General features: G+C 53.5%; 2 protein-coding genes across 2 annotated transcripts; both read right to left on the bottom strand.

Annotated features, from left to right (window-relative positions):
* Window positions 1–1,916: 1,916 nt before the first annotated feature.
* Window positions 1,917–6,193, bottom strand: LOC308608857 (paraneoplastic antigen-like protein 5; the record flags this gene model as incomplete). Its single annotated transcript, XM_081222182.1, has 4 exons — window positions 6,125–6,193; window positions 4,117–4,177; window positions 2,634–3,933; window positions 1,917–2,048 (listed from the first exon to the last, which is right to left on the bottom strand). Exons 3-4 carry the CDS (start codon window positions 3,804–3,806, stop codon window positions 1,917–1,919), a joined length of 1,305 nt encoding a protein of 434 aa, XP_081078308.1. The 5' UTR covers window positions 3,807–3,933; window positions 4,117–4,177; window positions 6,125–6,193.
* On the bottom strand, window positions 3,890–10,134 carry LOC308608856 (paraneoplastic antigen Ma6F-like; the record flags this gene model as incomplete). The annotated part of the gene is given in 10 exon segments (XM_081222181.1): window positions 3,890–3,933; window positions 4,117–4,177; window positions 4,628–4,647; window positions 7,429–7,572; window positions 7,701–7,843; window positions 8,030–8,226; window positions 8,298–9,520; window positions 9,782–9,952; window positions 9,955–10,011; window positions 10,014–10,134. Coding segments are annotated over 10 exon segments (2,181 nt in total).
* Between the last annotated feature and the right edge of the window lie 6,123 nt (window positions 10,135–16,257).

The raw sequence follows: 16,257 nt of genomic DNA, 5'->3' as shown, positions 1-16,257 counted from the left end.
TCCCGCGGCCATCCCGTAGCCCCAGGTCCCCAAACGTCCCTCAGTGCCTAGACCAGGGCAGGCCACTGCGGGCCGGCAGGGGTAGATGGAGCTCAGGCAGGTGGGCAAACACCCCCCACCCCGGAATCCTGCACCGCGTTCCTGGCAGGGGCCTCTGACCTCACGCCCGGACCCTTTTGTGGCTGGCTGGTCCTTGGGAGGGCACACGTGACCTCTCTGAACCATCTGGGTGCCCCGAGCCCCCACAGAGCTGCCAGGGATCCTGGAGCTTCGGGTCCTGCCTGTCGTCCCTCCCCCTCCCCCCGACGCCTAACCCACTGGTTCCCGGGGACACCCCGAGATTCCTGGGGACCCGACCAGCCACGGCCCGTGCCCACAAGGCCCTGCCGCCCGGCTCCGTCCAGCCCAGGAGACCACACGAACCCTCCTGGACCCTGCCGGAACCGTACTTCTGTGCCGACTTGGGATGCCAGGCCACTGCTGCTGCCCCCAACCCCGACCCCACCACAGCAGCCCCTTCCCTCCATTGCCCACAGCAGAGGCCAGACTCAGCTGAAACTTTCAGGGAAATTTATTAAACAGAAACATTCACTGAAACCATTGAACAGAGGGCATAACAACACACAGAGGAACTTCTAACGGCCACCGGAGCCAACGGGTCCCGGCACCCCCACCCCAGGGTCCCCAACAAGGTGCCCCCAATACACCCCACCCGGCGGCCCTGCATCCCCCCACAGTCTCCCTTCTTGAGGGCCCCGCGGGTGGCCTCTCCCCAGGAAGATGGGCGCTGGCAATGCCCGCTCCCCCCAGGGCAGACCCTCTATTTCTGGCCCACATGCCCGGGGCCTGGCCCTGCCCGATGGCGGGCACAGGACAGTCCCACAGCAGGGCGCGCGCCACCGAGCCGAGGACGTGGAGTCCCGAGGAACAACGGGGTGGCCCAGCAGAACACAAGCCCTGGGGGGCCTCCCGCAGACCTCCTGCAGCCGCGGTCCAGGTCTTCCTTCCCAAGGTCCCAGGTGGGCTCCCAGGTCCTGGGATGGGCGCTGGCTGTGACCACGTCCATGCCGTGCTCCCCGCGGGTTCCTGAGACTGGCCTCGGGGTCTCCGTGCCAGGCAGGGGTGGGGGGAACTGCTCAGAGGAGAACACACGCACATTTCCACAACAAGCAGCGCTGGGCTTGAATGTACTCCCAGGAAGCACACGTTGAGCTCACGACACTGGCCCACAGAGACCAGAGCCTTGGCTGGCACATGGCGCACCTCAGGGCTCTGCGGGGGGATGATGGCTAGGGTGTGTGTGTTGGGGGGAGGGGAGCGGGGACGCTCCCTGGGTCCCTCTGGGGCCTACAGGGACACATTTGGGCTTGCCAGTACAGGGAACAGCCTGCCCCAGAGGGGGGACACTGAATAGGGGTCCCCTCTCGGGAGGAAGGCCCAGGAACCTTGAGTGGCCCCTAACGCCTCCCAGGCCAGTGTGGGTGGCAGCCATCTGCAGGTGCCCCTCACCTAGGCCGGGGCTGGCCACTGAGGGCTGCTCCCGGGTGGCAGGCTTTGGGGCTGGCGCTGGCATTGGCAGCTGGTGAGTTGTGGTTCTCCAGGCCAGTCCCAGGTCTCCAGTGGCCACGCACAAACCTAGAGAGAACAAAACACTCCTCCCTCCCTCCAACAAATTCTCTTGGACCCCGCCCCGACCCCCTCGCCCTCCTGCCCCGACCCCTCCTCCTCCTCTGGAACATGCTTCCCTGCACCCCCACTCACACCAAAGCCAGTTGTGGGGTACTGGGCAACCAGCTACTCAGCGCCCTGCCGCCAAGCTGAGCTGACGCTCTCGCCTGGGATCGTCTCCTCAGTGTTTGCTGTCCTTGTCCCTACTGCCCTTTCAGGCTGCAGGGGGAGGAGACTTGCCCCTGCCCTCACTTGCGCAGAGGCTCCAGGGTGCTGCCTTCCTGGGGCTCCCCTCGAGCGGTGTAGATGATCCTGAAGTTGGACCCTGTCTCTGCCCCACAGCCCTTCCTCGCCAGCGCCGGCGCCAGCGCCGGCTCCTTCTGGCAGGGGCGGCCCCGGGGGAGGTGCCTCTAGGCCCCGCGTCGCCTGGGGGCCCATCAGCGTCATTAGCTCAGAGCCAACAGGGTGGGCGTTTGAGGGTGGCCAGAAGACAGGGCTGATGCCAGAGCCCCTGACTATACCTTTTTCAGCCTCTGCTGTGCTGGGGTCTCTCTCTGAGGCTCGGGTACCCCTCGTGCTGCATATGGTGGCTCCCCTCTTGTGTCGCCGGTGCCTCCCTGAGCTGATTTTGGCTGGGTTGGCAGAGTCCCTTCCAGCTGGTGGATGCCGAGGGGACTGGGCCTGGCTGCCCTGCCCCTCTGCCCCAGGCAAGGCCCCCACTGTTTCTGTGGACTGCCCCTTCCCCTCGTTAAAATATTTGTGTTGCCTGCTAGGGGAGGGGGTGCCTGGGTATCTTGAGCCTATGCTCCCTAGGGCTTGGGGTGGCTCATGGCCCCAGCCCCCATCTCGTTTCCCAACTCTTCTGCTGCAGGCTGAGGCTTCTGCTTTGCCGGGGATTGGCCCTCATCCCTAGGACACGCTGTCTGGCTGTGGCCTTCCTCCCCAGTCCCGCAGCAGCATGGCACCTGCGTGCGCTTCAGTGACAGGGTGGCCCCTTCCTGGACGGTCTGCGTGCTGCTCTCATCAAACAGCCTTGCCTGCTCCCTGACCGGAGAGATGGGGACACTGGATTTTGCCAGTACCTGGGCGCCAGAGGCCGTGCGGCCCCTTTCTACTTGCCTCTGCTTCTCCCTGATCAGTGCCGTGGCGGCCTCTAACTCCTCCTCATCTCGAATGAGCTTCATTAACTCCAGGAAAGTGGGCGCATGCCCTCGCTGCTCCATGAGCTTGAGCTTGCCCTGGAGGGAGGTGCTCATGGAGGCCTGAGCCAGGATGTATTTCAGGCGAATCACGTCTGCCCTTCTCACTGACTCGGGGCTGTGCTTCACAGCGTTCTGCAGCACGGGCTCTAACCGTACCAGAAAGGCAGAGACTTTCTCTCCGGACTTCTGGAAGATCTGGAGGAACTTTAACTGTGAGGTTCTATAGTCCTCTTTATTCCCGAAGATCTGCTTCAGGGCGTCCAGGCACTGCGCTACAGTCATGGAGTCGCTGTTGGCCCGGAGCGCCCGCATGATGGACAGGGCGGGGCCGTGTAAGCTTTCCAGCAAACGCCGCTGCTTCTCTACCTCAGACACCTGCCACATCTGCATCAACTCAGTCACCTGCTCTAGCCAGGCTTCAAAGTTCTCTTCGCCTGGGCCTGGGAAAGTGTTTCCCGAAAACACCTTCAGTTTTCGGTACCACATGCTTCCTTTCAGAGGCTGCAGGTCTGGTGGCTTGACTTGAGCCAAGCCTTTTGGCTCTATGTCCTCAAGGTACGTCCCCACGGTTCTGACCACATCTACCATTCTCCGGCCCTCATGTTTCAGGAAGTACTTCAGTCTGTTGATAAATTCATCATCTGACGTACGGGGTTTCACCACCACTTCCCAGGTACCTCCCTTTCCTGGGATCTGACTGGGCGTCGAAGCATAATTGACCGTGTCGGCCAATGCAATGAAAACTGCCTTAGAGTTGTCTTCCCTTCTGAACATTGTGCCCAGCACACTGTAGGCACCCAGGGGCTGTAAGCCCGCCTTCAGGGTCTCTTTTATTTCCTCTTCACTACACTCCACAGGGATGCCCACGATGAGCAGGGCCTTCCTGGGGTCCAGGTCCATCCCTTTGCACCAATCCTCCAACAGATTCACAGCCATTGCTCCCTCTATCTACGGACTGATCTAGTACACGGGGCAGTAATCAGCTCACAGAGTCTGACCAGGACTCAAGGAATTCTGAGTCAATGCCAAGTATGAAGGCAGAATCGTTCTGGGTTTGCACAGCCTATAATGCAAATGGGGTGAGAGCATCATTAACGCCCACCCTCCCACCCCGACTAAAAGCCCATGCACTACGCCCACTTCTGGTCACAGAGATTCAGGCCCTGCTTTTCAGGGCTTCCCCAGTCACTTGGTGGAGAGGTGTCTTTAGGCCAAGCTCCCCGCACCTCGCCCCCTCCCTGCTCACCTCTGCTTGCCGTGGACTCCTCCTCAAAGTCCAAGGACTCTTCTGTGTGTACTGGAGGTGCCTGTGGTGAAAAGGCCAGCATCAGGAGGAGGGGCCTGACAAAGCCCGCCAAACGGGAGAGGACAGCAGGCTGTCCCACTCCCTGGCTCAGGGCTGTTCAGGCCCAGGGCACCTGGTACCCACTTCTCTGGGGCAAAGGTTGGAGGACGGAGATGTGGAGTTCCCTCCTTTCTCAGAAAATGTCTGACAAGTGAGAAAGATGGTTGGAGTTCTGCACAAGGCAATGAAGCTGGTGGCTGTGGAGAACGTGTGACAAGCTGCGGTGTTGCCATGGATACTGAGAACAGCGTGGACCATGGGTTTCCATCGCAGAGGGCTGTTCTGTGGTAAGGTGAAGGGGCAACAGGTGATGTCACTGGCCTCCAACCAGAGAAGTGTCCTGTTGTTGTTGGAGGGGAGGGGAGATGGGGGGTGGGCAGCAAGGATCAAGTGCTGAGAAACAGTAGCCTACCGTTTCAAACTGTGTGGAAGCTAGAATCAGGGAGAGAAAAGGGACCCAAAAAGGGTCTACAGTGCCACACTGCTGAAACAGACAACTCTCGCCCTAGGTGTGACCCTACCCTGCAGACCCTGTAAACCTTGGCAGGCAACCCCACCCCTCCTGCTTTTTGCCAGGGTTACAGAAGCCTCTCTCAACATAGGTCTATGTCACAGCTGTTCACCATGCTGATTAGGGACCCACCGGCAGTGCAGATACGGGGATTCCACCCACACTCAACACTAGGCATGCCCTCCAGCTCTGCCCAGAGGCAGTTCCTGGTGCTGGGGAGGTGGTACTGCTTCGCTGCATCTGTGCAAGGCAAGGCAGAGGTACTTCGCTATGGTTCTACCCCACACGCCCCTGCTCGGGCTGTGCCAATTCTGAGCCTACAGAGGCTCTCTGGTACAGGGATACAAGAAACGGCTCAGGGGGCTGGGGGTGTGTGTGTGTGTGATGAATTGGGCGATTGGGATTGACATGTATACACAGATGTGTATAAAATGGATGACTAATAAGAACCTGCTGTATAAAAAAATAAATAAAAGTCAAAAATTCAAAAAAACAAAACCAAAACTGCTCAACTGGTATTCAGGGCTAGTACAGGAGGAATCCTACAGTATGATTATTGCCCCGCCCTCAAATCCACCCCCTCCCTCAAACTTCGCCCCCACTGACGCACGACGTAGGCCTTAAGCCCCACCCCTGATGCCAAGCCTCCCCTCACGGAAGTTTGATCCCACCAAGACCTACCCCCAACCCAGGCGCCACCCCCACTTAAGCCCAGCCCCTGACGCCAAGCCCCACGCTTACGGAAGTTCGATCCCTGCCCCCACCGAGCCCCACCCCTTCCCATGTCCCAACCCCCCTCACTCAAGTCTGATCCCTAACAAAGCCCTGCCTCCACCCAAGCCAAATCCCTGCCCCCACTCAAGCCATGTCCCACCCCTTCCCAAGCATCATCCCTGTCCCAAGCCCTGACCTCACTCAAGTCCAACTACTGTCCCCAAGCCTCCGGCCCTCATTCCCCTGTTGTCCCCACCCACACCTAAGCCCACCTCCCTAAGCCCCGACGACCCCTTCACACACCCGCTACCTCAAACATTCCTCATTCCAGAGCAGGAATACATCTGGTCAGTGGAAGTTGCTGGAGGCCCGGGGAGGAACGGCTGAAGCCACTCTCCCTCTAGGATAAGGCCCAGAGCCACTAGTCCTGACCGCAATGGCTGTGAGCAGGGTTAGGTGTGGAATAGGTTCCCCTGCAATTCCTAGGCTGGTCGCGGTGCCTGGAAATGGCACGGAATTGATGCGGCGCCATGCCTGATGTAGTGGGATCCCACGTCCAGGGGAAACCTGTAGCCACCAACCCCTGGGACGCCAAGGGAGATGGCAAGGGTCATTGAGCGGAATCCCATGGGGCTTGGATGGCTCTCTGTGCCCCGGGCCCCGACCAGTACCTGCTGGAGATACCTACAGGCCGAAACGCCTGTGCTCCACAACCACCACGCGACCGTCACCACTGCTCGCGCGGTGCACACTGGGTCGGGAGCCCGTGGAAAGGGGCTGTCCGGCTACAAACTCCCCGCCCACCCTCGCCCCGCAGAGCTGCACACGGCCCGCTCGCGCCTGCGCCCTAGTAGCGTAGCGCCCACCATCCCCCCCCTCGAGAGGTGGAGCTCTCGCCCCGCCCTGCACCAGTGTACGCAACTAGGCGGACAGAGTTTGAATTCAACCGGGGCACCTTAAACTGCAGAGCTGGACAGAATCCAGCCTTGGACTGTGAGCAGGGTTAGGTGGGGAATAGGGTCCCCTGCAATTCCTAGGCTGGTCCCTGGAAGGAGACCGCCAGAGCCACCACGTGCCACGCCAGGCCCAGCAGCCATCGTGGCTCTTGTTTAGCATGTCTATTCCCCATTGGACGGGAGCTGTGGCGTGACAGTCACCAGTCGCTCTCCCTATTTGAATATTCCAAGCGGTCAGCGCAGGGCCGGGTGCAAAAGTAAAAGCCCGGTGGGTGTTTGCTAAATGAAATCCTGATCTTTTTTTTTTTTTAATTGGTCTGTTTTCTAGAGGAGGACGGCAGAAATACAGCTGCTTCCGGTAAAAATGCAAGGGCACGAAAATTTTTCGTATTCACCGAGACTGAAAGCTTTCAAAGAATTACATTCTCCCATTATTCCCTTGACTTCACAGCCTAGTACTACCCACCTAGTACCCAAACTGCTTCCCGCCCTTTTCCAAAGAAAATTTCTTCCACAGAAGGAAGACTGGAATATTTTCCCTGGGGCCCGCGGGACCCTAACTTGCTATTCCGGAAAACGGCGTGGGGGGGGCTCAGGTTATCGCACTGGAAATCTGCAAATCTGGTAGATCTTGATAAAAATGCAAGTTCTGATTCAGGAGGACTGGGGTGGGACTGAGATTCCGCGTTTCTCGAAAGCTAGGTGACTCCCATGCTGCAGATCCCTGACTACGCTTAGGGTACCAAGGCTCTGAAGCCTGTAGTCACTTTTCGGACCAGAAGTTGTGGTCATTTGTTGACAGAATAGATTTCTTTTGCTTTATTCGGGACACAGAACAAGAGGCTTTTCGATAACATTTTAATAAAAATATTAAAAGCAGACACAATTTTAAATTAAAGATTACCTTTAAGTGCAGATATTTCCTATGTCAGAGAAGGGGAACACAGACCTGAACATGCCTTACCTAATTAGAACGTACTATTGAGAGGCTGTTAAATCATTCTCCTTCCCATGCCAAGAAAAAGGGGTTACCTGCTGGTGTCAAAAAGTCTCCTGCAGACCTCCTGCAGCCCCGGTCCAGGTCTTCCTTCCCAAGGTCCCACGTGGGCTCCCAGGTCCTGGGGTGGGCGCAGGCTGTGACCTCGTCCATCCCGTCCTCCACGCCGGCTCCTGAGACTGGGCTCGGGGTCTCCGCGCCAGGCAGGTGTGGGGGGAACGGCTCAGAGGAGAACACACGCACATTTCCACAACAACAGGCAGCGCTGGGCCTGAATCTATGCCCAGAAAGCACACGTTGAGCTCACGACACTGGCCCACAGAGACCAGAGCCTTGGCTGGCACGTGGTGCACCTCAGGGCTCTGCGGGGGGACGATGGCTAGGGTGTGTGCGTTGTGGGGAGGGGAGTGGGGGCTGGGGGGTTCCTTGACACCTGGGTCCTTCTGGAGCCTACAGGGACACATTTGGCCTGGCCAGTACAGGGAGCAGCCTGCCCCAGGGGATGATGAATATGGGTCCCCTCTCAGGAGGGAGGCCCACACACCTTGAGTCGCCCCTAACATGGGGCCAGGAGGCTGCCTGGCCTGGCCTCCACCTGCCTCCAAGCCTGGGGGCCCCAGGGCCTGCTGAGCCTACTGGCCCGAGGTGGACCCCGGGGGGCTCATCTCTGCAGCCCCATCCTCATTTCCAGGCTCTTCTGGGCCAGGCTTGAGCCCCTCCTCGGGTGTCTCCTCGGCCTCCTGGCCTCCTGCCTGGGCGAGGCCCTTTGGCTCCCAGCCAGGACGTCCTGGGGCCACCGGGGAAGCACTGCCCATCCGGCCAGACATGGGGATCTGGGGGCATCTGAGGGTCCTGCCTGACCTAGGCCCGCAGGGGCGGGAGCACTTCCATTTTCCTGAGTGACCATGGAGGCCTTGCTGGTCTCCCCAGGGCCAGGGGCTGCCCTGGCGGCACCATGGTCTTCAGGGGCCACCTCGCCAGCCTTGGCATTGCCGGCAACTGCCGCACTGGCCTCTTCACGTGCCAGGTGGTCCTCGGCGCTACCTTCCTTGGAATGGGCGGCCTGGGCGGTGGTATCTTCACTGGCCTGGAAGGCCTTGGTGCCATGTGCAGTGGTGCCTGCGGTGATGGCCTCATGGGCCGGGGCGGCCTGGGCAGCTGCTGCCAGGACTCCAACGTCCACACGGGCCTCTTCTTCCCCTGGGAACTGCTCCCTGCTAGCCGGGTCGGCCTCCCAGGCCTCGGTCTTCTGGGTGAGCCGCAGCATCCCCACAAAGCTGGGAGGCCTCCTCATCAGCTGAATCCTGCTCAGCTTCTTCTGGAGCGTGTCGTTCAGCCGGGCCCCCATCAGCACATGCCGGGCGCTCACCTGGTCCACCATGGCCGGGTGCATGGCCCCCTTCTCCAGGGCCGACTGCAGCAGGCCTTCCAGGCGCATCACGTACGCAGAGAGACTCTCCTGGGGCTGCTGGGCACAGGTCACGAACTTCAGCCGAGCGCTCCCCCAGGGCTCCTTGTTCCCAAACGCCTGCACCAGCGCGGCCAGGCAGTCCTGGGCAGCCAGCTCGGGATCTTCCGCCAGAAGGCCGCACAGGAGGTCCAGCACGGGGCCGCGCAAGCTCTCCACCAGCCTCCTCCTCCTCTCCCTCTCAGACACATGGCGCCACAGGTGCAGCGTGTCGTTGGCCTGCTCCAGCCAGCTCTCAAAGGACTCTTCCCCGGGGCCCGGCTCTTCCATCCCAGAGAAGGGTTCCAGCTCCTGGTAGGCCGTATTGTCTAGCACGGGCTGCAAGGCCTGCCTCCACTGCTGGGTCCAGGGCCCTGCCTCATCCATGGGGCCCACCGCTCTCACAGCTGCTGCCTCAGCTGCAGTCATTGCGTCGCCCGCGGGTCCTGCCATACCCAGAAGTCCTGCCACGCCTGCAACATTTCTGTCACGTGCAGCTCCTTCCTCATCTGACACTCCTGCTCCACCTTCAGTTCCTGCTTGACCCTCAGCTCCTTCCCCACCTGCAGCTCCTGCCTCACCTGAGGCTTCCTCCTCACCTGCACCTCCTGCCTCACCTGCAGCTCCTGCGTCACCTCCGGCTCCTGCCTCACCTGCAGCTCCTGCCTCACCTGCAGCTCCTGAGTCACATCCGGCTCCTGCGTCAACTCCAGCTCCTGCCTCACCTGCAGCTCCTGCCTCACCTGAGGCTCCCTCCTCACCTGCACCTCCTGCCTCACCTGCAGCTCCTGCTTCACCTGCAGCTCCTTCCTCATCTGCAGCTCCTTCCTCACCTCCAGCTTCTGCCTCACCTGAGGCTCCCTCCTCACCTGCACCTCCCGACTCACCTGCAGCTCTTACTTCATGTGCACCTTTTTCCTCACCTGGGGCTCCTGCCTGACCTGCGTCATCAACCACTGCTTGTCTCTGGGGCTGTGCAGGGAAATTGGGTCTATCCTGTGACTCAGCATCAGGGGCCTGGGGCAGGACGGTGACAGTCCAGGCCCCTCCCTTGCCTGGTATTTGTTGGGGACTCAAACCTTGGTTGAAATTGTCAGCAGACTCGACCAGGCCACCCTCGACCCCAGCTCCTTTCTGAAGACCTTGCCCAGCACTCCGTACCTGCCCAGGCAGCCTGCACGGTCTGCCGGAAGTCCTGATCCTCGCAGTCATCTGGGATGCCCAAGGTGAGCAGACAGCGCTGAGCGTTCACACCCACCCACCTGCACCAGTCCCGAAGCATCGCCAGAGCCATCGCCCGGACCTGGGGGCAGGGTGCGCGATCCGACAGAGGAGCGCGGACTGTCGCAGTCTCCGCACTGCGGCCTGTGAATGCAGAGGGGACAGAGGGACACTGGCAACAGACAGCCCACCCCACCGCCCCCGGAAGAAAGCGGCGGCCTGGGGCTCCCCTTTCGCCGGTTCACGCTCCCCACCCGCCACCGCAGCGGCTCAGAGACCCCGCCCCACTGCACCCCTCACCTCCGCAGCGAGGAGACCCCCTTTCGCCTTGGCCGACGCCCCTGATCCGGCCATGGCCGCCGAGCCCCTCCCACCAGGGTCTGCAACCCGGCAGCCAGGAGCCCTCCCCTCCCAGACCCCCCAGCCAGGGGCCCTCCCAGCCTCTCTCTCCCAGTGCGGGACCTGGAGCGCCCCTGCCCCCTACGCCGACCCCAGCAACCTGGAGACCCCCCTCCCGCACCCCCCACCCCGAGTCGGGAGCCCCTCCCCCTCCCACCAGCACCTGCCCCTCTGCAGCTGGAGCCGCCCTCCCCTCCCCTCCCCCCGCCGCCCGCAGGCAAGAGCCCCACACCCTCCCCAGACCCGGCAGACGGGAGTCCCAATCCCTCCTCGCCAGCATGACGCCGGGACCCCTGACGCCCCTCCCGCCCCCACTGCCTGTCGGGGCAGCGATCTGGCCCCTGCCCGGGGCGCCCGCGGCAATTCTGGGGCCCCGCCTGAGCGCAGCCCCTGGTCGCCCGCTCACTTTCTCCGACTCTGTGGGCGCTGCCTGCGGGCTGCCGAGCCGACTCCAGAGGCCACCTCGAAGCCCTGGACGGAGCCTGAGAGTCAGAAGAATGCGCCTCAGGGCTGCGCAGTCCAGGGGTGTCCCAGGCCCTCTGTGCTGAGGCCACCGTGGGCTTCCCAGTGCTCCCAGAAAGCCCAGGTGGACGAGGGAGAAAGGTCTCAGCGTCTCTGTGCAGGGCAAATGGCTGGATGAGGAGAGCATTTGAGGCGTCAGTGTTGCCGCCACGGGACCTGCTTGGTAAGGGCTTGATGTGGCAGGGCTCGGAGCATCCGGGAGCGACAGGCGCGCTCGTTGGCCCTCCAGCAACAAAATGGCCTCCATCGGTAATTGTCCCAAATGTGTCGGGGGTGGGGTGCTGGAAACCCGGAGTTGTGGGGGCAGAGGAACCTACTAACAGGACCCCACCCTGCACTCACATCCTGCCCTCATTAAGCCTGGAATCTCCACAACAGACACAGGCTGGCTGTTCCCAAGCCAGGAGCCTCATACACACCTCTTCACACTGTAAAGCCTGCCCTCAACCACCCGGGCAGCCATGGCATTAGAAAGTGTGTGGGCTTTGGGTCAGGTGAGCATAAAGTCTCTTAACAGCTGAGTGGCCTATACAAGTCACTGAATATCTGTGCCTCACATCTGTGAGTAGGCAATAGAAAAACTTCCCTATTTATGTATTGCTGGATTTGACTTGCTGATAGTTAAATATTTTTGTTACACTGTTCATGAGGGGTATTTTTCCATAATTTCCCTTTTTTCCATAATCTTTTTTATCAAGGTTTAGTACTTAATCTTCTAATCACTTCCTTAGCTGTCTCCACGTTTTATTTTTTATTATTATTCCATTTGAAATATTTTCTAAATTCCTTTATGCTTTCTTCTTTGACCCATGGGTTTTCTAGAAGTATGATGTTGAATTTCCAAATATTTGGAGATATAGTATTGTTATTAATTTGTAGTGGAATGCCATTATGGACTCAGATAATTTACTATATAAAATTTCTCTCTTTCTGTTGAGACTTGTTTCATGGCCCAGCATTTGATCTACCCAGGTGAATGTACAATATGCCCTTGTAAATAATCTATATTTTGCAGTTTTCTGAAGTTTTTTGAAGTAAAGGCGATTGATTATGTCATACAGATCTTCTATATATTTGCCGATTTCTTGCCTAGTTGTTGTATCAATTGCTGAAGCAGCAGTGTTAAAATCTCCAACTAAAATTGTTGAAATATCTATTTCTCCCATTATTCTGTCAAATTTTATTAAATTTTATTTATTTTATTTCAGATATTTTACGTTCTGTTATTGGGTGCAAATACACTTATGAATTCTATGTGTTCCTGAATGTTTTTTTTCTTGAGTGTCACCACATTTTCTTGTTTCATCTAGTAATTAAGCATCATATCCTGGACATTGCCAATAATGTGTTCTAGTGGCTCTGGCTTCTTGCTTTCTGTTACATTTCTCCAAAGAGGTGTTATTGTTGCTGCTGCTGCTGCTTTAGCAGCCAGTTAACTTAGCTAAACTCAGACTCCAAACTCTGTCTCCCCTGTGTTGAGCATCATCTGAAATCTCTGCTCAGTTATTTTCTTGGAGTCTGCCCTGTACATACACATCCCAGTGTCACCAGAGATTTGGGCAGAGTTTATATGCCAAATTTGGGTTCTGTGCCTCTGGTTCTTTCCTGTCCAGGATTTTCCTTCTCACTTTCCCTCCACTGTGGTCACCCTGAACTGTGTCCTCTGGGTCTCTGAAGTTTTAGCCACCCAGCATGACATCCTCTGAAGCCTGCCCTCACATGTAAACAAATATGCAAGCAGGAATATCAAATTCTACAAATTATTTAAGGAAGAAATAACGTCAATACTACACAAACTCTTCCATAGATGTGAGGAGGAAAGAATACTTCCAACTCATTCAATGAGGCCAGCACTAGCTTTATATCAAAGCCATTCAAAGACATCATATAAAAGAAAATTACAGACTGATGTGTTTCATGAACATACATGCAAAAATTCTAGACAAAATTTTAGCAAATGAAGTTCAACAAGATACAAAAATGATAACATTATGACTAAGTAGTCTATAATGAGAATACACGTTTAAACATTTGAAATTTTATCAACATAACTCAGCATATTAACAAAAATAAAAACAATATGACATATCTCTTAGTCTATTCAGGCTGGTATAACAAAATACCACAGACTGTGTGGCTTATAAACAACAGAAATTTACTTCTCACAGTTCTGGAGGCTGGAGGTCCAAGATCAAGGTGCCAACATGGTTGCATCCTGGTGAGGGCTCACTTCCTAGTTAATAGCCAGCAACTTCCTGCTAGGTCATCACATGCTAAAGGAGCACGGCATCTCTGGAGCCTGTTTTATAAGGGCATTGATCCCATTGGGACCTAAATACTTCCCAAAGGCCCCACCTCCTAATACCATCACCTTTGGGAGTTAAGATTTCAACATATGATTTGGGGGGGGGGCAGGGGGGATACATTCTGACTACAGCAATATTCTCAATAGATGCAGAAAAAACATTTGACAGAATCCAACATCCAGTCATGATAAAAAAAAAAAACTCCCAGAAAACTAGGAATAGAAGGGAACTTCCTCAACCTGATAACTGACATCTATAAAAAACCTACAGCTAACATCATCCTTAGTGGTGAAAGACTGAGTGCTTTCCCCCTAAAATCAGAATGAAGACAGGGATGTCCACTCTTACACTTTCTATTCAACATTGTATTGGAGGTTCAAGCCTGGGAAATTAGGCAAGGAAAAGAAGTAAACAGTATCCAGACTGGAAAGGAAGAAGTATATAAGATCAATATACAAAAATCAATTGTATTCCTATATGCTAGCAGTGATCAATCAGGAATTAAAAATTTTAAAAACAATACCACTCACAATAGCATCAAAAATGTGCAGTACTTAGGAGCAAATCTGACAAAAGATATGAAAGAACAGTGCATTGACAAATACCAAATATTGGTGAGAGAAATTAAAGACCAAAATAAATGGAGAGAGACCTAGTTTATGGCTCAAAGAACTCAATATTGGTGAAAAGATGTCAATTCTCTCCAAATTGATCTACAGAATTTAAACCAGTCCCAATCAAAACCCCAAATCCCATTTTTGGGAATGCATAAAAACCTAGACTAGTTAAAACAACACTGAGAACAAAGTTAAAGAACTTACACTATCTGATTCCAAAGATTATTACAAAACACTAATCAAAACTTCATGTTATTGGTATAAAGATAGAAAATACATCAATAGTACCGTATAGACATCCCTGAATCCACAAATTTCTGGAAAACTGATCTTTGATATAGGCAAAAAATTACAGTAGAGATAGTCTTTTCAACAAATGTTGATGAAATAATTGGATATCCACATGCACAAAAATGAACTTTGACCCATATCTCACAAAACACACAAAAATTGACTCAAAATGGATCAGAAACCTAATTAAATATAAAACCTAGAACCATACAACTTTTAAAAGAAAACAAGATCTTTGTGACCTTGGATTAGACAAAGATGTCTTAGATATGACACCAAAAGCACAATCCATAAAAGAGCAGATTGATAAATTTAACTTCATCAAAATTTAGAATTTGTGCTCTTCAAAGGACAAGTTACAGACTGGGATAAAATGTTTGCAAAGCATATACCTGACAAAAGACTTGTATTCTGAATATATAAAGAGCGTTTGCAACTTAATAAGAAGACAAACAACCTGATAATAATACTGTAAAATGGGCAGAAGGTTTAAGTGGACACTTCACCAAAGAAGAGTAACAGATGGCTGACATCAATATCACTAGTCAGGGAAGTTCAGATTAAAATCATAATGAGATTACACTACATACCTATCAGCATGGCTAAAATTAAGACTGGCTATACCAAGTATTGACAAGGATAGGAAACAACTGGAGCTCTCCTACACTGTTGGTGGGAATGTAAAATGGTACAACCATTTTGGAAAACGATTTCGTAGTGTTTTTTGAAAGTTAAACATACTTCTACTATATTATCTAGCCATACCACTCCTTGGTATTTACCCAAGGTAAAAGGAAATGTATGTCCATATAAAGGTTTGTACACAAATGTTCATAGAAGCTTTATTTATAGTTGCCCCAAACTGGAAACTACCCAAATGTCCATCAACCAATGAATGAAGAAACCCATTATGGTACATTAATGCAATGGAACATTATTCAGCAATAGAAAGGAGTGAACTGTTGATACATACAACAATATGGATAAATCTCAAAATAGTTTTGTTAGGTAAAAGGAGCCAGATACAAAAGTACACTTATTATATGATTCCATTTACATAAAACTCTAGAAAATGCAAACTACCCTATAGTGACAGAAAGCAGATCAGTGGTTGCTTGAGGACAAGAGGAAGAAGAAAAGATAAGAGAAAAGGACTACAAAGGGACACAAGGAAACTTTGAGAGTAATGGATATCTTTAATTGCCTTGATTGTGGTGATGGTTTCATGAACATATATATATATATGTATATATATATGTCAAACCTTATCAGATAGTACAGCTTAAACGTGTCCAGGTTATTGTTTGTCAGATATACCTCAAAAGAGCTGTTTTTCAAAAAATTACACCTACAAGTAAATAATAAAAAGACAAACAATGCATAAATGTGGGCAAGCTATTTGAACAGACACATAAAAACATCACACGCAACATGATTAGTCATCAGGGAGATGATAATTAAAATCACAATGAGTTACCACTTCACACCCACTTAAATGGCTAAAAATAAAGGCTTACAACCCCAAATACAGAGGAGGATTGGAAAGAAAAGGAACTTTCATACATATCTGTGGGAACATAAATTGTACAACCACTTCGGAGAATATTCTGGCAGTTTCTTATAAAACAACTCTACTATGATGTGGCAATTCCCTTTCTAGGTAGTTACTCAACTAAATGAAAGCATATGTCTACACAAACTTGTACACGAACGTTCACAGTAGCTTTATTTATAATACTCCAAAATGAAAAGAGACCAGATCATAAACTGGTGAATGAATAAAAACCAACTGGAATATATCCAGATAATGGAATACTATTCAGTTATTAAAGGAAAGAAGCAACACGTTAAACAACATAGATAAATCTCAAAATCATCATACTGAATGAAAGAAACCAGACACAAAATAGTACATACCATATAATTCCATCCATATGAAGTTCTCAAATAGGCGAAAGTAATCTAAGATGGAAAAAATTTAGAACAGCGGTTGCCTCTGTGTGGAATTGTGGTGGGAGCCGACTGGGAATGGGCACAGAGGAGATTTCTGGGGTGTTGATA

The sequence above is a fragment of the Mesoplodon bidens genome (genome assembly GCF_964165515.1).
Source record: "Mesoplodon bidens genome assembly, chromosome: X".
Lineage (NCBI taxonomy): Eukaryota > Metazoa > Chordata > Mammalia > Artiodactyla > Ziphiidae > Mesoplodon > Mesoplodon bidens.
The sequence above is the reverse complement of the archived record's forward strand: the minus strand, read 5'-3'. Positions and strand labels throughout refer to the sequence as shown.